The sequence below is a fragment of the Sprattus sprattus genome, assembly GCF_963457725.1.
Source record: "Sprattus sprattus genome assembly, chromosome: 1".
Classification (NCBI taxonomy): Eukaryota; Metazoa; Chordata; class Actinopteri; order Clupeiformes; family Clupeidae; genus Sprattus; species Sprattus sprattus.
Window position 1 is genome coordinate 48,685,438 of NC_137920.1, and position 18,429 is coordinate 48,703,866.

Below are 18,429 nucleotides of genomic sequence, written 5' to 3' on the forward strand. Positions count from 1 at the left end.
GTTGGCCTGGATTTGGCTTCCTGAGATTTCTTCCTCTTTCCAAAGATTTTCACATTTTTGCAACCTTGAAAGTGCTATGAATGACGGCAACATTATGCTGAATGATTTGGTGTTAAATAAACTTGGGTCTCAAAGTTTTATTGGTCAAAACCAAGTTATTTGAAGGCTGAAAGGACTCTTTGGCTAAAACTGCCCTATACCTGGCTTTCAGCAACAGATAACTCAGAGCCATATTTGTAACATACTTTCCAGCCCCTATCATAAAATTGCCTTTTTGAAATAGCTTACCCATCATAGTCACGACTTGGCTCCTGCCTCCTTATCATCAAATAAGTGACAACTGCAATGATGATGAGACATATAACAGCTGCTATCACTCCAACAGCAATTATAGCTGAGCTGGTTTGAGGTAGGGACTCTGAAAAATAAAGATCAATGGTGTTAGAAGACTACTCAGAGAAAGACACAACATCTACAACTAATGCTAACTATGCCAACTGTACTGAAAGACAGCATTCAGTCACTTATTCTTTACATTGATACATGCATCACAGTTACCAGGATTAATATACAGGGCTTTGAGAAGTATTCCCAATATTTTGTGAACATAAACAAGACAATAATTATATTGAACTCACCTTTCATAACAACCCTAACTTTTATTTGTGATGCAGATCCTGTAATATCTGGTGGATTTTTCACGTCACACTCGTATGTGCCATTGTCACCAAACTGCATCTGAGCAACTTCGATTGATGCATCTTTTCTGTTCAGGTCCCCTGCCCAAACTACTCGTTTTTGAAACTGAGCAAGAGATCCTGGGTATGAATTGCCGCCAGCATAATAGAAGAACTGCAAAGAGCAACAAAATGGAACATTTATAAGGCATTGCTGGAACCACTACTTACTTAATCTTGAATCACAACTCAACACACTCAGCAAAATTGCACTTTAGTTACTCTGGAGAGCTTTTAATGCAAATAATACACATAAAGCCTATGCTAGTATTTATTTACGCAATATATATTTAGATTGCCACCACTGACTTTTCTGTTCCTACTTCTTAACCCTGTAACAGTAACCCTATTAGCACACTGATTACCCACTAAGCTGTTTTTGTATGCATCATACCATATAATATTTGTGTGTGTATATATATATATATATATATTAGGGCTGTCAGCGTTAACGCGTTAATCTATGAGATTAATGTGAACGCGATTAACGCGTTAAGTAAGGGATAATGTATTGTCCGGAGGTCATTCTCCAAAAATAATTCCCGACGGGGCAAACAACACCCCGACGCGCAGCGGAGGGTGTTGTTTCGTCCTGGAGGGAATTATTTTTGGAGAATGACCAACGGACAATACATTATCCCGCTTATTATACGTTAACTTGCCAAAAACGATATAAGAACACCATCGAATTACCTTTAAAAAGAGCCCAGATTTAAGAAATTTGAACTTACATGAGAGAAACCAGAGCATTAAGCATTACATGTATATCGCTGGATTCAAATATACTGGCGGCGGCAGTCTTTATTTAAAATTCGCCGTGAATATGTAAACTATAGCGTTTTTGCCGGTTTTCAGGGTCAAATTCAAAACTGACACCTAGCTGGCTCCATGCACCATCGAATTACCTTTAAAAAGAGCCCATATTTAAGAAACTTGAACTTACATAAGAGAAACCAGAGCATTAAGCATTACATGTATATCGCTGGATTCAAATATACTGGCGGCGCCGTCTTTATTTAAAATTCGCCGTGCATATGTAAACTATAGCGTTTTTGCCCCTTTAGCGATTTTGCCCCTGTAGACATGTCCCTGGCCACCCCTGCGCCCACCCGGTGCTGAATTTTTTTTTTAGATATGAATTTATTATGATTTTACACCCGAGCGCCAAAAGCGGTACTAATGCAACGCAACTAGGGCTGCAACTAAAGATTATTTTGGTAATCGATTCATCTATCGACCTTTTTTTCGATTAATTGACTAATCTAACGACGCAACGTTCTACACGGGTAAATTAAAGCGGCGCACCCAATCACTGTAGTTTGCAATGTGTGGTGCTTGTTGGAGAGAGGAGCTATGATTTAAATGTTTGGCTCGCTCCCTTTCATTAATGGATCGCTGGGTCTTAAGAGGAGTTGGTAGTCTGCCTGTGCCTGTAGAGGTAACGATAGTGATCAGATATAGGCTACAACTGTCTACCGGCTGAGTTGGTGATTTTTCTGCCACACAAAGGCAGAGAAGAAGGAAAAATAACCACAGCGGTTTTTTTCAAGAACCAAAAGATGAAAATATCCTATGCCTGTTGACCTTTTCAGATGTTATACAAATTGTAATAGATGAACTGAACGAATTTGATTTCACGACGACAAGAATTTGTGTGGGTCATACAGTCTTTCAAGATCACTTTATTATTTCCAGGATAAAAAAAGAGACAGTTCTCAGACATCCCAAGTCTCCCGGAAGTTCCGGGAGTCTCCCGCATATTGATAACGACTCCCAGATGCCCACAAATTACTTAAAATCTCCCGGAATCTAGAGCGAGCGAGCAAGAACGGGCACACGAGACAGACATGCTCCAAACCGCGTTAGAATCTGTGTAGCGCGCGCACGACAGAGAGGGACCAAGTGACTGAGCGTGTTTTACAACAGACTATACAAAGGTGTACCCCTGTCTTATAAAAGTAAATCACAATGGCAGTCTTGCACGCTGTACTATCTGTAACAGTGATTTCAGCATTGCCCATGGTGGGTTAATGACTGTAAGACATGTTGAGGTGAGTTCAACAAGTTTAATTTCATGTGCATATTATTTATGTCGGCTAGTTGCCAGGGCTACATGAAAACAACAATTCAAATGAGCCATTTTAATCTAGATTAATTCCAAGATTAGAGTGAGATTAATCTAGATTAAAAAAAAATAATCTATGCCCACCACTAATATATATATAATCATTTACCCAATGCTGCTAAAGGTTCCTCACTGATTAACAGGGAGTTTGTCCTTGCCCCTCTTGCCATTATGCTTGCTCTAAGGGGTTCTAGGCACTGAGCCGTAAAGCGCCTTAAGACAATTGTATTGTTTTGGCGATATATAAATATAATTGAATTTAAAGTGAATGACACTGTGTCCTAACAGCATCTCACCATGCGACCAGTGAAGGAATTGTGTCACATTGGTGACTTTCTGTTTACATTGAAAGTGATGATATGCATGCCCTTTATGTCCTCTTAGAACTAGGCATGAATCCATTACCGGCCTCAAGGTCACTGCAGTAAAATTCCAGACGGTTGATATAACTGTTTCAAATTTTCAATAAAAACAGTCACGGTTTATATGTGTTTGATAACCTTACTTTGAAAAACTCATAAACTGTCCAGCATCAACCAAAGCAACAGTCTAACATGGGTTTGTTTTGAGTCAGTGAAAATATGGCGGAAAGCAGTGACTTTTCAGCCCTCTCAAGTAGATCTCATTGAACTCCAGACAATATCCAAAGACTTTCAGGACCTTCCCCTTCACACATGAAGCACACAAAAGGAGATTGTCCGTGTCCGACGCGTTCTCACCTACAGGAAATACTCTGTTTTGTTTGCCATAAGGTCGTACGGACAACACGTGAGAGCATAGACAATAGGAAAAACTAAACTGAGCTTAACAAGTAGGCTAGACATTGGTTAGCTCTGGGAAAGCTGGTTTGAAGCTAGCTACAATGACGTAGCTGACTACCAGTAGCAAGTTTGCAATTGAGAAAATGTTCTTGCTAGCCTAATATGAAAAAACAAGCTAGCTAGCTACATAGCAAATGGACACACAACTACGTTTCTTTTGAATTGCATTGAAATTCATGAGAAAGCGTTACTGTCCAGTTTAGTTAGCTGGCTAGCTATCGCTAGGTAGCTAGATGGTTGTGCTATGTTTTGAAGAATAAATTTAAAAAATGACTTCACGTATAGTATCATTTTTTTAGCAACGTATCTCGAGAGGGGTCATCAACAGTCCACTTGCTCATTGGTGAACTCTCGGCACATTCTGCTCTCTTTACACACAGGCTCAATGGGACATTACACAGACTTTGTACTAGGGAGCTGGCAGAGTAAACTCCATTAAATGTCTGGTCCAACTGATACCCACATGGTGTCAGCTTTAACATTAAAGTAACACCATGGAGTTTCTGGAGCCGCCAGCTAGGGGGCTAATTTCTTCTGGACAATTCAGTAACATAGTTGCTGTCATGCTTTGTCTTGTGTTGCACTTTCTTGATGTTTGACTGTGTTAGGAAACTGGTTGACTCGCTTGTTTGTCATATACAAAGTAAGCACATTTCAACAGGTTTCTGCAGAGCACCTTAAGTTAGCTGGGCCCAGGTTGGCAGTGCTATTGTCTATGTGCTTTACTGGAATGGTGACCCATGGTATATTGCCAGAATCCATGATGTCAGTAGTTCTTGTGCCAGTTATCAAAGATAAGGCTGGTAAAATTGGAAGTATTGATAACTATACAGTCGTGGCCAAACGTTTTGAGAATGACACAAATATGCATTTTCACAAAGTTTGCTGCTTCAATGTCTTTACATATTTTTGTCAGATGTTCCATAATGTATATTATCCCCAGCCCTTTTCAATATCTATATGGACGACCTTTCCAGGCAGCTGGGGGAATGCAGTACAGGTTGTATGATAGGTGATTCCCTGGTCAACCACTTTACGTATGCAGACGACCTAGCTTTACTTACCCTGAGTACAGGTGGGTTTCAACAGCTGCTTAACATCTGCACTAATTATGGGGTCGATTTTGAAGTTAAATATAATGCCAAGAAGAGCGTGGTAATGGTCTGTAGAACTAAGGAGGACATGGATATTAAGTTTCCTGCCTTTCATCTTTCTGGGCAAGCTCTGGGGGTGTCCAATAGTACCAAATACTTAGGGCACATTATCACAGACACGTTGGAGGATGATGCTGACATGTTTAGACAGAGGAGATTGCTGAGATGTCCAAGCTAACATGTTGGTAAGAAAATTCCACCACTGTACATATGATGTAAAAATTAATTTGTTTAGAGCCTACTGCACCCCTCTCTATACAGCTCCACTCTGGGTGAATTACAAGAAGGAGAGCTTGCGTAAATTGAAAGTAGCCTATAATGACTGTCTTAGGATACTCCTGAAGAAACCCAGGAGTACTAGAGCCAGTCAGCTATTCTGTAATATGGGTCCACCTTCATGGCCTTGCTGAGGAACCTTACTTTTAAGTTTATGTGTCGGCTGGACCGCTCTTCAAATGTTATAATTGATCTGATGACAGACCCTGGCCGCAGCTCTGTCAAGTACACATCTAAGATCTGGGAACACTGGCATAAGTGCCTTTTTTTAGCGCTTCTTTCTTTTTGTATTTATATGTATTTATAATTGTATGTATATTTATATGTAATTTATTGATTATATGTATTGTACATCTTCCATGTGGGCCTTGAGCCTGTAATAAAGTTTATTATGGTTTCGCTAGCAAGACATCTCGTTAGCAAGCTTGTTATAACACGCTTGGACATTGATGTTAGTAATAAGTGGTCTCACGTTGGCTATTTTGTAATGTTATTGTGATAGCTATGTTGGCTAGCTTGCCAACAACTTTCCTACCACAGTCAAACATCAAGCAAGTGCAACACAAGACAAAGCAAGACAGCAAATAGGTTACTGAACAGTCCAGCAGAAGGAAGCATCCTAGCTGACGGCTCCAGAAACTCCATAGTGTTACTTTAATGCGAATTTGATGGTTTTCATATGTTTACATAAGGTGTTGTCTATGTTATTATGTTATCTGATGTGCATGTTGGGACCTTAAGGCTGATTTATGGTCAGCGACGTAAGCGCAAGAGGCCGCGCAAGCCCCTTGCGCGACTTTTCACGTCTTGCGTGCGTCGGGCGATTTTTCTAGACTTGCGCCATTTTTTACATTAGCTTTTACGCAAGCCTCAAAGCCTGCAAGGCTGTGATTGGTCTCCTGGTCTGTTAACAACATTCTTTCTGGAGTCTCACATTTCTTGTTTTCATACAGCCATTTTTAAAAGCCAGTATAGCTCAGAAGATGTTTTAAAGAGCAATGCTCTTGAAGAGCTTTTGACCGAAGAAGCTAGAAAGTATGAGCAATTATATAACCCATTGTAATGAACCGAAGCCACCTGTAATGAACCGAAGTTTGAAGAATATGCTAGTCGCTAGCGCGATCTATATGGAATTTGCCCTATACGTTAGCATTAAGCTAACGTAGGTTCTATCAACGAATGTTACGAGATCAGGTTACTCAAATATTCTGCATGTTTACTCAGTTTTACAGTGCTTCCCAAGTAAAGGTTTGAAAAGAACTTCAAGCTTCAGACTTTCTGTTAGGGAACCTGTTATCTATCTGCAGAGCAAATGTCAGGTTCATACAAAAACATTAACGTGAATGAATTGATGCTAATACCTAGCGCGGTGTCTACAGGATTTCCCATATACGTTAGCATTAAGCTAACGTATTTTCTACCACAGTAAAACATGCAATACTATGTGATTGTTTTTAGAAACGAATATTATATGATGAGATTACTAAAATGTATTCTGCATGTTTGCTCAGTTTAACAGTGCTACCCAAGCAAAGGTTTGAAAAGAACTTCAAGCTTCAGACTTTCTGTTGGGGAAACAGTTTTCTATCTGCCGAGCAAATGGCAGGCTCATATACATGAATTAAACTTTGCTCCACCTATTGTTCTGGCGGTGAATTGCTTGGCAACTAGGCCTTGGCAAAAAATCGATACGATTTTAAAATCGAGTTGAAACGTCAACAAGATTCGTTTTTTAAGGAAATCGAGTTGTACGATTTTTTTTGTTTGTTTGTTTGTTGTGTGTTTTTTTTTATCCACTGTCCGTATCACTAAGCACATAGCGCAAGCATTTCATTTTTACATTCGCCAAGACCCCTGCAGACTTTCCGTAGTGTATTTCCTGTCTCGTCCCACTCCCACCTCAACAATGACAATTTGCGCACGAATGCAATGTTCTAATATTTTGCCAGCGAATACAAAGTTCTAATACTTTGCCGGCGAATACAAAGGTTATAAAGTTCTAATATTTTGAGCGCGAATCAAGAGTTGAAACCGACTTAGTTGACCACACGCCATTATCGCAGATAAACGAAAGCTAAAATAATGTGCCGATTCATTGCCATTGCATCACCTCAAGCAAAGGTGCAGAGAACATCTAGGGAGGAAGAAATAACAGCCAACACAACAGCAGCTACAGCTACACCAAGGGCATGTTGCAGTAGGTGGCTCATTGCGAATAATGGGGAGCCAGCCACGTCAGTGGCTGAAATACGCTGACGGTGGTAGCAGCGTAGAGCAATGGCTTAATAATTATCCCCGACCGGTGGGCTCTCGCACGCACCCTTCAGTGAAGCAGAGGTACTGTTTGCCTTCCCTCTGTTTTTTCAATGCGGTTTTTTGTCAGATCAGTAAGACTATAGTATAATAAGCTATTGAATATCTATGCTGTAGTGTTAGTTGGACAATATTGATCTATCATATAGGTGTCATTTAAAAGCTTAATTTAGATTTTTTTTTAGTAGACCTAATGCAGTGCTTCTTATGAGGTTAAATGAATTCATATGAATATAGTTTTTGCACTTTTTAAAATGAAAATAAATGTGTTTTGGAAATTATTTTACCGTGAGTAGTCATTTCATGGGGGGGTGAATCGAATCGTGAATCGAGTTTTTTATGAAAAAATCGGAGATTTTTTTGGGGGGGTGAATTGCCCAGCCCTATTGGCAACACACGCAACCTTTGGGAGCATGAACTGCTATGAGTAAATTTTGCACAACAATGTGACACCAACGCAGAACCAAGCAAGCCCCTTTAGATAGTAGCCTCTGCCATCGGTGAGTGAATAGGTAGATGTCTGAGGCATTCATCTGTAAAGCGCTTTGAGTACGGAGTATAAAAGCTCTATATAAATGCAGTCCATTCACCATTTATTAATAACTGTCCTAATACATTTTCATCTCTAGTTAGAACCCAATTGGTGAGCTATAACTGCTAAAAAATAAAAAAAAAAAAATAAAAATTGAAAACAATTAAATCTACCTGATTCAGTCAACGTTGCTCACTCGCATCAGAAGCTATTTGGATTCAGGTAGTAAGGCACATATTGTGACGTACCATTCTGAATAAATAAGAACATATGCACATTCTAAAGTAGGAACGGAACTCAAACCAAAATGTGGGTAATCAAGACAAAATTCCAAATCCTTGACAAACAACTGCACCATTTTACAGGTAACAATATTCGTAGTATACCTTGCTCAAAGAGCACACAATATCCCTTCAGAAAAGTCAGAGGAGAACTAAGATTGAAAACAATTGTGCCAATCTTACTGAAGTTGATTTGTCTGAAGCTCCTTCCGGTGTGAACGACCAAGTAACCGAAGCTCCACTGCTGACAACTTCTTTTGATTTGAAAGAACATTTTAGTGTTCCTGTGGTTCCATTTTCAAAGAACACGTCCTCTGGTGCATAAACCTCAATAGCAGTGACCAAAAGTGTCCCTGAGGAGAACAGTTAGGCAATTCAAAAAGTGTTATACAATGCACAGTATTTCACAAAGACAAAACAAAAACACCAGGAACATCTAAATTCAGTGCTGAAACGTACCAATTAGAACCAGTAAGTCAGTGAATAAATAACTTAAGATGTAAATGGGCTGTGTTTTGTGCATTCATTTTGTGCAACTGTTACACATGTCACTCCTGACAGATTCATTTTTATCTTGTATGTATTACTCCTAGAACAACCTTTTTAGCAAATCACAAACTTCTCTTTCAAATACCTTGATTATTACAACAGCTGAGCTATTTCATAGTGTTTTCAAGATCAACAACAAAATATTGGCATGCTTGTCTTAAACTCCTTTTCTTTTAATAATGTAACCTTATTGGTCAGTCTCAGATATGACCTTCTGGTGAGACTGGTGTTTTTGGTGTACGATTAAGACTGCATTTGTAACAGGATTTCTTTAAAATATTGCAGTTAAATTTGTAGTCATTCTGAAGCTTTATATTTGTGATTTTCTATGATTAGACCTATGAGAGGTTTTTGCATTAAAATCATTCATCTTTTACAGGGACCTGTAAAATGACCTCCAGTCATCTCGGCCAATAGATAACTGTAACCCTCTATTGGGCTACATAAATATCACGTCAGAAATATACAATGTTTCTTAGTTACTCTAAAATGATTAAAATAATTGATCTAGAATGCTAGAAGGCAAAAAAGCAGGTAATAAACGGCTGCTGTTTGACCATGGCCCAATTCACTTTACTCAAACACAAATATGTCTTCTTAATCCATTTCAATTTGAACTAGCCAACTTAGCGAACAGAAAATAACATCACCCATATCAAAATGCATAAAAATGTAAGTCATCTGAGGGTTGAGGAGACTAAAGTAAGCTTACGGATGAAACCCATTGTGTAATAGCGGCAGTCTTAATACATAATAAGCTTCCTTAAAAATAATAAGCCTACTACCAGAGAGAAAGAGAGTCATACAGGGAGAGAGAAAGACAGACACAAACACACAAACAATTCGCCTGAGAATTTGACGATTCAGTTTCCCCCTAACCTTTACAGCGATTTTCCTTATATAGGTAATAGAGGTTGATCCGCATTTGAAAACATGATGTTCCTGGCATGACTACCCATTTGCCAATCAGAACACTCGCACTGTCGTTGCCATATACTATGGAGCGTTAATGGCAGGTATATGGACCTTGATAACATGCTGTTGCTAATGCAAATACTGTGTGGAATATTCAGTTTTTCGGATGATCGTTTTTTTTAGGAAATTCAGGAAGTGGGAAGGAAGTGTTGCAGTACTGATGGCTGCAAAATAGACTAGATATTCCATAAAGAAATCAGTCATTTTTAGCTAACAGTAGGGCTGTAACGATATTGGATCGAACCGAGAAATCGCGACACTCTGGGCCACGAACCTGCATCGCGATGCGAGGAGGCAGAACCGCGACATGCCCTCAGCGGTCACGTGATACAAAAAGTTTGGTTCGCTAGTAAGCCTACACGTTTGCTGTGTAGATTAATTACTAGGAAAATTACTAGGAGAGGGGCAAAATAATGCCCCCATAATTTTCTGTAATAATGAACGTGTCAAAAACATCGTAGCCTATGACCCGGTCAGTTGCCATTTAATGTTTTGATTTTCGCCTTGACTTGACTGATTGTTGCGTGAAGAAACGAACGTTCTAACAAAAAATATTTGGAGCGCTTTCTAATCAGACCTGTGACTTCGAGAGTGAGGAGAAATAAGGATCAGCGCAGTCTCTGTCACCATCTCAGGTTCTAAAACATAAAATTCACACACCCAGCGACTGTCAAAAATGAAAGCTAGATTGGCTTGGGGTGGAGGAGGACGTCGACGAAGAGAAAAAGACCCGGTTTTGTTTTCAAGGCATGTCGGAATTGTGGACAACGAGTTGCCCAAATCGTTGTCAAACCAGCACAGGCAAATTCTTCTGCTGACTCCATCAAGGGGAGCGAAAACATTCAGAAATAAATTTCGTCACCAAGCGCCAAGCAACACGCATCGCCTACGGTGAATGATAACTAGTAATAATACTTTTAGAAATTATTTAGTTTGGTTAAGCTAGTTTAATGTTAGTTAGCTAACGTTAGCTATCTCTGATAGTGCGTTGGCTACAAAGGCTTGCTTGCAAGCTAGCTAACTAGTCTAATCTGTTCCTGTAGGCCTACTATGGTACGTACATGCTTAAAGGTAACACAAAAATCCATAAACATAATGTGTTATTATTATTAAAAAAAGAAAGATAAAAAAAACATTGTTAATAGTTGTTGAAAAAATTTTACCTTTAATAAGATTGTATTAGTTGTTATTACAACTAATAACCACAAATAAATAATAATACAATTGATTATTATTGCCATTTGATGACAATTGTTCATATACTGTAAGCCTAAATAAGTGTGTCTAAATGATTCACAAGACGGTCCAGGGGGTAAACTTTCATTTGAGACCAAAATTATACTTCTACCAGTTTGGGTTCATGTGTAGTAAACCTTTTGATTACAGTATACATTTTGGGTAACCAAAGGTATTTTTTGGAGTCTCCAAACGGACTGTGACCAAAGCGCATGGACATAATCATTACAAAAATAAGCTGGAGCCTTCATCTTTCATGCTTTTTTTTTATCAGATATTGTGCTCTCTAGAGTAGGCGCAGGACAAAAACCTCAATAATGGCAAAAAATTGCCTGAAGACTAAGTGGTTAAATGTTTTGAAATAATGTCAGTCCGGTGTGTGTGTGTGTGTGTGTATAAAGAGGTGGGGGGGCTGGTGGCTTCGCCACGTCATGGTACCTGTAGGTGCGCCGTATATTTCCCTGTTTTTTTGTCCTTTACCAATCACACCCCTGTGCTTGAAAAGTGCTTGAATTTGTTCATGAAAAAGGTGTGGGAACCCATGGGGGGGGCGGGGGGGATTGATGCCTGTAACCGCGCCGTGTCGCCCCAGCGCCGCGCTACCTCACTCCTTTTTGACCATGGTTGTGTTTGCACCCCTGATACTTATTCTAATGTGAATTAGAAAATATATTTTAAAAATCGCGAGGTAAAAAAAAAAAATTATAATAATAATAATAATATCGTGGGGTGTATCGAACAGTGGGTCAAGAATCGTGATACGAATCGAATCGTATGTAGGTGTATCGTTACAGCCCTAGCTAACAGTATTTCACAATGTCAACTGTTATTTCTATATACCGGTTTTATGTGCCATCAAGGAATTGCGTATGTAGCAACCAGCAGCAGATTCCAGACAGCTGGCTGCACACACCTCAAATAAACTAATTGTTTTCTTCAAATCAGAACAAAATAGTATGAAATTGGCAAGTTGTCTGGTTCATGAATCTGGAAACCTGATCCTGAATCCAAAAATGACTCATGACTCATACGTGGTAAAAGGTTTGCCTAGCCTGACGATGTCATACTCATGATTCTATTCAGAATATGAGTCTGATACCGAACCTTTGGGCTGTGATTATGGGGCGTGTTTCAACGAACCAGGAAAGAAAATGCCTATTCGCTGAATTGGATACCTAGAACCAATCAGAGCAACGTAGTAGCCTATTACCATCTGATAGATTAAATTTTACCTGATCCCGTAGGAAGGACGGCAAAAACATCTTTTCAATCGACAAATGCCTTGATCGCGTTTCTCTGTTCCTCTTTCAAAATGAATGCGCTGTCAATGTCTGTTGAGATATGCCTGCTCACGTTAATTAATTAGCATTAAGGCTACAAGCTACGGTTAGTTTCAATGGGTTTTTTGTGTACACGTTAGCAATGATCTAACAATAATGGTCTAGAGAGCTTTAGTTAAGACAAAAAATACTCTGCAACATTCGTGTTGCACATGCACAACTAACCGAGTCAATGTAGACATTAAAAAGTCGTGTAGATAGCTTAATTCACATAAAATATTCCCCACTAAGCACCCGAGACGCGGCCATCTTGGTCGGAGTTCAAATCTACCGGTTAATTCAACTCAAGCGTTGGTATCTGTCCATAAACGTATAAAGCCCGCCCTGACAATTTGATTGGTCCGGTTTCATCCTACCGATGAAACTCTCTCCCAATTAGCCCAGAGCCAGACCAAATCTCCCTGACAAAATGTTTTGTGGGCGGGGTTTGGGCTGGTATCCAGGCTAAGGTTTGCCACTATGTAGGCACAGATTCCGATCAGGTAGCCTAACTTTTCAGCATTTTGAGTGGCAGGTTTATTCTCTCCTTTTCATCCCCATACTCTAGTGATTACCAGATAGGTTAAGTCCATTACATGTGGTGTTTTTGCTTTTCAAAACCAGGTATTGGCTGGCATATTACATATTACTGAATAACACAAGCAGGGGTTGTCAGAATAACAAATGCTTCATTTAACTTCATCGCGCAGTATGTTTAGTCCTAGCATTCATGCAGATAGGGAGGAGGTGGGTTAGCAAAATGGTAATACAATTTTCAATTTGCACTTCAAACATGTTGGTGTTTCATAAAGCTTTGTTTCATCCATCACGACAGTGTGTGGGGTAGAACATGGTATTAAACTCGCTCGATTGGAGTAAAGAATTGTAACATGGCCTAATTGGGAACGAGACCAAACAAATCCATCAGGGCAGACATTAAGACAATTTGTTTAAGAAGCAGTGTTGTATAGTAACGAAGTAGAAATACTTCGTTACTGTACTTAAGTAGTTTTTTTGGATATCTGTACTTTACTTTACTACTTATATTTCTGATGACTTTTACTTTTACTTCGCTACATTTTGCAAAGAAAGCTGATACTTTTACTCCGATACATTTCCCCTGAAACCTTCGTTACTCGTTACAAAATCGAATCATCTTTAGAAAAAATAATAATCATGAGAGTGATGAGACCAAAGTCGGGGACTGTGGTAGAACAGACTCCAAGCAGGTTTCGCGAATCAGCTGTCCTAGCGCACGTTAATGCGATTTTTACCGTTTGCAAAAGCCCCCTTAGTTACCGTTGCTACGTCAGACAAAACTCCGAGGTCTGTACCCAAAAGCATTGCTACGACGAGGACAAGCCGCGCTATATCTGTCAGTGCCAGTGATCCTTTTTGGAGTAATATATCCGCGATATCCTCCAAATCAAGGCAAAATGGACTGCAATATGCAGTGGAAGAACATATCATAAACATTAAGATCAACAACGAAGGGGATACAACAATAATCAAAGCAATAGCATACAGGTGTCAATCAGGGAATAGCTCAGCTGCAATAACAGACGGTAACATTAACATTTTGACGTCAACATTTTGATTGTAACATTAACACATTTGTTGAAGAGACTAGTTATATACTAGAAGTGGTAATAATACCAGTTGACATTAACCATAACTGTTTGTGGATTTCATCTTAACTAGATAGTTAGTTACCACCTAGCAAAAGTGTAGATCGCTATCTGTAGCTGCAAGCAGCTTCATTTGCAGACATACTGTAGCCTATGTGTTTGTCTTTGTCGATGTATTGAGTAGGGAGTGGGGTTCAAATCAGCCCATTTTTATAAGTTTGATCATTTTAGTCTGAATAAACTTCATTATTTTCAAAATTCTGACCCTTTGCTTTTTTATTAACAGCATTTACTTTTTTTTTTACTTTTTACTTTTACTTTCAATACTTAAGTACATTTAATATCAGAAAATTACTTTTGATACTTAAGTACAGTAAAGATCAGATACTTTAATACCTTTACTTAAGTAATATTCTAAAAGGTGACTTTTACTTTTACTTGAGTAATTTTCCAGTAACGTATCTGTACTTTTACTCAAGTATGGCTTTTGAGTACTTTATACAACACTGTTAAGAAGCCACAATACATTTCAATCTAAAACCATGTTACGTTAACTAGCTAGCAGCCAAGAGGTGCTAGCTGATTGTTGTAATACATTTAACGACGTGCAATAAAACGTCTTCTTACATTTTCAGAGTTTCGGCCGGATCACAAAACCACATAGTGGATAACCTAGACAGCTAGTGGAAACGGCAGGTGTGTGTTTATCGGTCTCTCATGTCCACCACCACATGCCATCAACATGGGTTTAATGATCTTAGTAACCAACCAAACTCCACCTTAAAAACATATCGTTACCTACAACCATCCACCGAGGTAAAAACCTGCATAACGTGCCTTAAAATTAACACAAAAACCATTACGCAATTTCAGATAGATAGTGGGTGGTCCTAAACATTGATCTGCATCCCGCCACGGGGTGCGATAGAGATGGGCTGGCTTTTCTTTTGTAGCCCACTCCCGCAGTCCACTAGATATTGTTTTTACAATCACTGGCTAGAATGCTAGTTAGCTAACTTAGCACATTAGCACCCTTGCTAGCCAGTTCAGTTAGAGAAAGTTGTAACCAAACCAAATGGAAGGCTGAGAGCTAACAAAAACGGTAATATTACGATATGTTTCTTTACAGCGACATGTGCATACCTGTTTAGCTAAGACAATGTTGCATTATAACGTTACTATCGCTAAGTTCCTACGGAGCTTTGATTGCTAATGTTGGCTTAACAGACCAGCACTTCGGTTCTTAATAACGTTGGTGAATGTCGGCGACTTGTTCATAAGCACTTAGACTGATCATGAAAAAGCACAACAAAAGCCTTAAACGACATTCATGGCAACGAACTAGAATGTAAATTCAATTGCAAATATTAGCAGAAACAGCGTTGACCTAAGGTAACTTCAGTTAGCCTGTTTCTTAGCCTGCTAACGTTAGTTAGAAAAGTATTGTGCTTACCGGAGAGTAAATATACTATGACTCCGCATAGTAAGAGACTGTAATGTCTTCTGATTATGAATCTAAGATCCATATTTTTGTAACCATATAGTATAGGCTGCAATCAGATTTCGAGCTGTGACATTAACAGATACCCTAACTGTCGTTAACGTTACCTCTTCAATGTTTTCTACGCTTCCTTCCTGTATTTCCTCAGGCTAGATGGGCGGGGCATGTGACGCAAGACGTTATAGGAATCTATTATCTTTAAGTATATCTGGGGAAAAGTTATCAGATTGTAGTGAACCTTACATAGGTTTTCTCACTCTGCGACAGACGGCATCATCACGAAGTAGGAGAGATCAGGTTATGTTGTCACACTTATCAGTTTTTCTTACAATGACTGCAAACAATACATCATCATAATGTTGACAAGTGTTGGAAACAATAACCTGAAAGTGTGCGCTCTACATCTTTAACTTCTAACTAGTGTCTCAACCTCTAGCTCAGTGCACTCTCAAGATGGGGGGTGGGGGGGACATCAGTCCTACTAGTGTCTCAACCCCTAGCTCAGTGCGCTCTCAAGAATGGGGGGCATCAGTAGTAGTGTGTCTGTGATTGGTCTCCAGCTATCACCTTCTCTCCTCATCAACACCCAAACTCTGCATCCACCATGCTGATTGTACCGGAAGGCCTGGGCTTCCCATCTCCACTGGGAATAGCCATGTTTGCTCGCCTTGCAGACAGCAGTTGGCCATCAAGGTGACATACTTCGATCTTTCCCTCTCTTGGGCTTCCTAGCAGCTGTCTTCCCATGGCACAGTAAGTTCTATAAAAATGATCCTCTTGGTCCTGGGTGGCCACAGGATGATGTCAGACTTCTGTGCTGTTGTTACAATGTCTGTAAATGTGAGCCGTTTGTCCAAATCAGCAACCATTCTCTAGTCTATCGCATCATCCCCCTGTTTTTCCCTTCTGGCTCCTTCCCTGGTCCACGATGCCCCTCCCTTACGAACACCATGGACACAGGTCTCTGATTGGTCGCCTTCCTCTTGCATCTTCAGCAGGACTCCAAATTCTCTGAGGACCTTGGGCCTCATTTATAAACGTTGCGTAGACACAAAAGAAGACATACACCACTTTCTAAGCAAACTTTGGGATTCATAAAAAGCAAGCTTGATAGGGAGAATAGGCGGTCCTCCACAGACACTTTGATCCATGCGTACACACATGCACTGAAGAAATGAGAAACTCTGACTCCAATGGCAGAGGTCTTAAACTCGAAAAATGCTTTGAAATTGAATGCTCTGAAAATATTTTAACCATGTCAAAATATAACTCTCGCATATAATATATAAAGAGCAAACACAAACTCCCAAAAACTTTATTTAGGATAATAAATGACATATCTGAACCCCTCAAATATGCTGTACAGTTAAACCAGGATTCATATTTAAGTGGATCTGCAGTGGTGGCCCTTGTTGGCACTTGCATTCGACCCTGACAATGTGTTTGTGCATGACTGTGACTTCTGCTTGTGCTTCGGATGCTGTCTTGACCATGATTCCATAAATGAAATAAATGTAACCGACCATTTCTAAACAAAATATGGAAAATCAGCAGCAGTAAAATGTATTATGGCAGGGGCCTTTTTGGACAATGAAAACATCTTGCAGAAACAGGCCTGCACAAACACATAATAGGCGGTCCTCCACAGACACTTTGATCCATGCGTACACACATGAACTGAAGAAATGAGAAACTCTGACTCCAATGGCAGAGGTCTTAAACTCGAAAAATGCTTTGAAATTCTTACCATTCTGAAAATATTTTAACCATGTCAAAATATAAGCTCTCGCATATAATATATAAAGAGCAAACACAAACTCCCAAAAACTTTATTTAGGATAATAAATGACATATCTGAACCCCTCAAATATGCGGTACAGTTAAACCAGGATTCATATTTAAGTGGATCTGCAATGGTGGCCCTTGTTGGCACTTGCATTCGACCCTGACGATGGGTTTGTGCATGACTGTGACTTCGCTTGTGCTTCGGATGCAGACAACTTCCTTCCTGTCTTGACCATGATTCCATAAATTAAATAAATGTAACCGACCATTTCTAAACAAAATATGGAAAATCAGCAGCAGTAAAATGTATTATGCCAGGGGCCTTTTTGGACAATGAAAACATCTGGCAGAAACAGGCCTGGACTTTTTCTATTTATTTTTTTCTGCCCCCATTGCCCCCTGACAAAAGAATACCACCAACATTGTTGTGGCAATAGTTGTATCTTATCTTATCTATAACTCCAGCACAGACAGGCCCTTTGTGAAATGATTGAATAATGATTGATACTGCAGTTTGCTGGCTAATTTTGTTGATAAGTAACGTTAGCTTATGTTTTATACTTACCCTTGAACGTAGCTAACATGAAACTAGTTAAACGCTATATATTATTATCCTGATGTCACATGTCAGTCCTAATAAGTCAGCCGTGGGCGGAGCCCGTTATGTTTTAAGGCCGGGATCGTCGACCAGGACGCTCTCTTTCAGCTGCGTGCCACCACGCTATTCGGGCCTTCCTCGCCGTTCTACGTTGGAAATCAAAATTCTCCGTTGCATTTAGCCTTTTCTGTTAATAAACACCCCCTAGATACGAGCTCATTTTGCTTTGTGCTTCATTTGTTGCCGTATCAGTGTGAGTGGTACGTAACATTTGGGGGCTTCGTCCTTTGTAAGAACCCTTTAGAGTTGGTAGGAGACGAGAGGCCGAGTTATTAGATAGCGACTTTTAGTAAGTACCGTGAGTATTGTGACTGTGGTTTAGTATTGCACCAAGATCAGCAGACACCGGGCGCGCAGATTCCGTCACTTTATTGTTTTACTTTGTTGTTTTTGGGTGGTAATCCTTGGTCGTGTGCGTCTTCGGGAGGAGGCAGTTGGCTGCGCAATTGGTCTGTTGCGCCTCTACGAGCTGACGGATCAATACCGGGCAGGGAACCCACTGAAGATCAGTGAGAGGGATCAGTATTGTTTTTTGTTTT

General features: G+C 39.7%; 1 protein-coding gene across 2 annotated transcripts in view; it reads right to left on the reverse strand.

Annotated features, from left to right (window-relative positions):
- Positions 1-15,543, reverse strand: part of mpzl1l (myelin protein zero-like 1 like) — a 40,010-nt gene extending 24,467 nt beyond the window's left edge. For both annotated transcript variants that reach the window (XM_080833683.1, XM_080833682.1), the window contains exons 1-4: positions 15,400-15,543; positions 8,423-8,592; positions 639-852; positions 289-418 (exon numbers count right to left, since the gene is read on the reverse strand). In XM_080833683.1, coding sequence (XP_080689809.1) covers positions 289-418; positions 639-852; positions 8,423-8,592; positions 15,400-15,472 — 587 coding nt within the window. In that variant the 5' untranslated portion in view covers positions 15,473-15,543. The remainder of the gene's footprint in view (positions 1-288; positions 419-638; positions 853-8,422; positions 8,593-15,399) is intronic.
- Positions 15,544-18,429: the final 2,886 nt, after the last annotated feature.